The sequence below is a fragment of the Aplysia californica genome, unplaced genomic scaffold (genome assembly GCF_000002075.1).
Source record: "Aplysia californica isolate F4 #8 unplaced genomic scaffold, AplCal3.0 scaffold00073, whole genome shotgun sequence".
Taxonomy (NCBI): domain Eukaryota; kingdom Metazoa; phylum Mollusca; class Gastropoda; order Aplysiida; family Aplysiidae; genus Aplysia; species Aplysia californica.
In genome coordinates, this window is record NW_004797343.1 from 1,534,493 (window position 1) to 1,538,695 (window position 4,203).

Below are 4,203 nucleotides of genomic sequence, written 5' to 3' on the forward strand. Positions count from 1 at the left end.
TCTTCTTCTTCTTCTTCTTCTTCTTCTTCTTCTTCTTCTTCTTCTTCTTCTTCATGTACAGAAAAAAATTCTTCCAAAGTGCTGCAGCCTTTTCATTTTATTTGTTGGTGGAGACAGACTGGGTTTTTTTTCGAAATCAGGACAGAGCAATGATTTACCTTGAAGTGGAAGAAACCTGCCTTGGAACAAATATGATCAGAAAGACTCTGCTGAGATGGTAACACAGATGGTTATAGGGCGCCACCGGTAGTTCCTACTTCTTTTTTTTCCCTCTGTTGTTTCTATCTGTCTTTTCTACTTTTTTTCCAGCATTAAATGACCATTATTGTTTTGACGTGCTTCTATTTACTCAAACAAACAGGAGATGGTTACATCAGATAATAAATAGATTAAAAGTTAATTTTGAAAATGCTATTAATTTTTAAAAGTTTGTTCTGGTTTTTTATATTTTTTGCAGTGGCTGTTCGACAGTCACTCTGATGCGGTTTGCTACCCCTTTTTCTAAGTCAAACATCTACTGTCCTTTTTTCTCTTCTTTCTCTTCTTTGTATGTTACTCTCTATTAAAACCTCTAATATCTACACTCATATGATGTATTTGTGTTGCAAATACCATCTTACTAAAACTAAAAGCCTCTAATCTTCAGCACTCATGTGATGTATTTGTGTTGCAAATACCATCTTACTAAAACTAAAAGCTTCTAATCTTCAGCACTTGGGTGAGCTATTTGTGTTGTACTAAAACTAAACCATTCATTGCAGACATACATTTGAAGTGAGCCCTGTGTTCATTGTCATGGAGAAATACCTATTCAAGAAAATGTGTGATATCATTGGCTTTGAGAATGGCGATGGAATATTTTGTCCAGGTTTGTGTGCTGTTTTATATGTGTGGATAGTTGGTGGGGGTTGGTGGGGTTTGCTTCTGTTTTCCTATCAAACAACTGTTGTCCTTGTCTCTCCTCCTTCATTAAAAAAAATGTACTTTGTTCTAGGGGTGGATGGTTCATGGGTGCTCTGGTGTTGTCTGCTCCTTCTTTTCAATTGATCATCTGGTCTTATTATCTCTCCTCCTTCTTTTTTGTGTTTCTTACTCTCTCGTAACATCTCTTATCTTCATATGACCTTAGTGTGTTGCAAGTGCCATAAAACACTGACTAAAACTTTGTTCTGGTATGTTTTATAATCTTTGACACTACTGTGACCAAATTTTGTTGCAAGTGCCATAATACTGGTCACTATGCTCACAGCCTGCTGTTTCTAGTATTTTGAGATATAACTGCTTCTTCACTGTGAACCCAATGGTTACTCATGGATATGCTGTGCACAAGGTCAAGCACTTCAAAATAGGATTGTAGAGGGGGGAGGAGTGAAGGGCGATGCCTTGCTTTTATCTAAATGGTTTATTTATGCCCCTGTTTTTGGCAGTAATGTTGTTGTGTTGAAGTCAGGATCTTTACTACTGCACACACAAAGCAACAATATGAATCCCACTGGAACAAGTCATCTATGTAGAGCATCTCTGTCTTTCTGATGAGATACTGTATTTCTTTTGTGTTGAATATCTCTCTCTTAATGGTGAGAAGACATGGAATAACATCAAGAGGCTAGCCCAGGATAGAGAAAAGTGGAGGGTGTTTGTCCGTGGCCTATACCCTGGTGCATGGTGAGAAAATCATTGATGATGAATGGTGCGATTATATATCCCTCTCATGTTGAGTGTCTCCGTCATTAAGGTGGGATCATAATGTGTCTCTCTTGATCTCTTGTGATCTCTTGTGTCAAATATCTCCATCTTTCTGATGGGTGGGTGGTTGGCGAGTGCTCTGGAGTGGTTTGCTCCTTCTTTCCTTTCTGACATCTATTGTCCTGATCTCTCCTCCTTTTTTTGTGTTTATTACTCTCTTGTAACATCTCTAATCTTCGGCACTTATATGACCTTATTGTTTTGCAAGTGCTGTAAAACTCTTACTAAAACTAAAACTTTCTGATGGGATACTGTATCCCTCTCATTCTTCATGTCAAGTATCTCCATCTTTCTGGTGGGGTCATGTATCTCTCATGTGTCAAGTATCTCCATGATTCTCATGAAACAGTGTGTCACTCTCTCGCCGAGTTGTGAATTATATTGCGAGCGGAGCATTCTTTGTTATATTTCTAACATTTTGTTTTCCCCTAGGTGGCTCTGCCTCAAATGTGATGGCCCTTCAAGTTGCCAGGTACAAGAAATTTCCACAAGTTAAGACTGAAGGAATCTACGGATTGCCTAAGTTGCGCTGCTATATTTCAGAAGATGTGAGAATTATTTTTATTTATCAGTCGGCAACTTTTAAACTTTTTGTTGATGAGTGAGGGAAAGATTTCTTAAAAAGTCTTTGGTGTGGTGCTGTCACTGTTTGTTTTTTAGAATACCCCCTCACCCCTTCCCCGCCACACATCTCCCTTTTTTGTGGTCCCTCTCAGTACTCACGCGGTTGTTTAGAAGGGCTTAGGAAGGTGAACTACACTCTTTCTCCCTACTCTCGTGGGTGGTTGGTTGGTGCATTGGTGTAGTTTACCCCTTCTTTCCTTTCAAACTTTTATCCTCTTTATTTCTCCTTTGTTTCTTAGTGTGTTTCTTTGTAGTAACATTGTTAATCTTTGGCACTTGTGTGGCCTATTTGTGTTGCAAGTGCTGTAAAACATTTACTAAAACTAAATATCCTACTCCGATTCTGTTATTGTAAATTGTGTCTGGTCTTGTTCTTTGCTGTTTTGTGCAAAAAAGATGCAATGTTTGAAAAGTGACAGAACTTTACTTGTCATGGGTTCCTGCTGAAGGCTCAAATAATTTCACTCCTTCAGTGGATCTGTGCTTTCAAATTTACTGCTGTTTCAACACCCCCCCCCCCTCCCACAGATACACATACACACACACATACATCATTTACATTTTACTTCTCTTTGAGTCTGAAGTCCTTTTTGTTTTTACGGTGGAGTGGATGAAAGAAGCAGTTAATAAAGCTGCTGTCTATAAGAATAGCATTACTCATCCTGGTCAACCGTCAGCTCTATGGGGGGTTGGTGGATGCTCTGGTGTGTTGTGCTTCTTCTTTCCTATCAAACAACTATCGTCCTCATCTTTCCTCTTTATTTTATGTGTTTGTTACTCTCCTGTAATATTTCTAATCTTCAGCTCTTACATGATTTATTTGTGTTGCAAGTGCTGCAAGACACTTACTAAAATAAAAGGCTAACCCCTCGTCCACCCCACCCCCCCCCCCCCTCCCACCTAGTTCTTCGCTGAAAATTGATACTGGAATCTAATGTATAGATTTTCAGTTGGTGACATTTGCATATGTCTTTTATCATTTAAAAACTAAAGTTGTTACTGCATCCGATCCGGACATTGGGGATCACCTTGTTAGCTTCCTAAATCTTCAGCATATTGTGGTAGGGTTGCCAGTTCTTTTCCACGCCGCCTTAACTTCCCCAACTCGAAGTCAGGCACCCATTACTGCTGGGTGGGCTGGAGGGGGTGAAAAAAAATTAGTGTCTGAACCGAGGCTTGATCCCGGACTTTCCGCTTCGGAGACAAGCGCACTAACCACTCCGCCACCGCACCCTCCTTTTATCATTTACTTCTGATAAATTGTACAAATTCCACCTAGCAGTTTGATATGTCTATTTCCAAACGATTTAAATCTGAGATATAACTCATTTTGTCGGCATGCCTCACATTTATCATTCAGGGACATTATTCTCTGAAGAAGGCCGCGGGCTATCTCGGGTTGGGAAGTGACAATGTTGTTCCTGTCAAAACAGACGAGCAAGGCCGGATTCTCACTGATGACCTAGAGCAGAAAATACAGGAAGACTTACAGAAGGTGAGAAGAGATACATTTGCTAATGTTGGAAAAAAGATGTTACTTTTCATGTAACATTAATATAATATCTTTTGTTTGTTTTAGTAGAGGTTTTTCATAATATAATATAATATCTATTATGCGAGCATTTACAAATGAAAGATTTGGTAAGATGTAATATTTGTTTTTGTTTAAAATGAATGGCCTTTTATATTTATTTTTCCCTCCTTTTTACTAAGCTCATTGATTTAGAATAATGATAACGGTGATATACATAGTGTATATCCATGCGCTAAATCATGCTCTAGCTGTGGTCTTTACAACCATTATTTTCTGGTGTTGTCTGCTCCTTCTTTTCA

General features: G+C 38.8%; 1 protein-coding gene across 7 annotated transcripts in view; it reads left to right on the plus strand.

Moving 5' to 3' along the window:
- LOC101860963 (cysteine sulfinic acid decarboxylase) overlaps window positions 1-4,203 on the plus strand; it is a 30,470-nt gene that overhangs the window by 10,731 nt on the left and 15,536 nt on the right. For all 7 annotated transcript variants that reach the window (XM_005093976.3, XM_005093981.3, XM_005093977.3 and 4 more), the window contains 3 exons: window positions 762-868; window positions 2,179-2,294; window positions 3,731-3,865. In XM_005093976.3, the coding sequence (XP_005094033.1) occupies window positions 762-868; window positions 2,179-2,294; window positions 3,731-3,865 (358 nt within the window). The remainder of the gene's footprint in view (window positions 1-761; window positions 869-2,178; window positions 2,295-3,730; window positions 3,866-4,203) is intronic.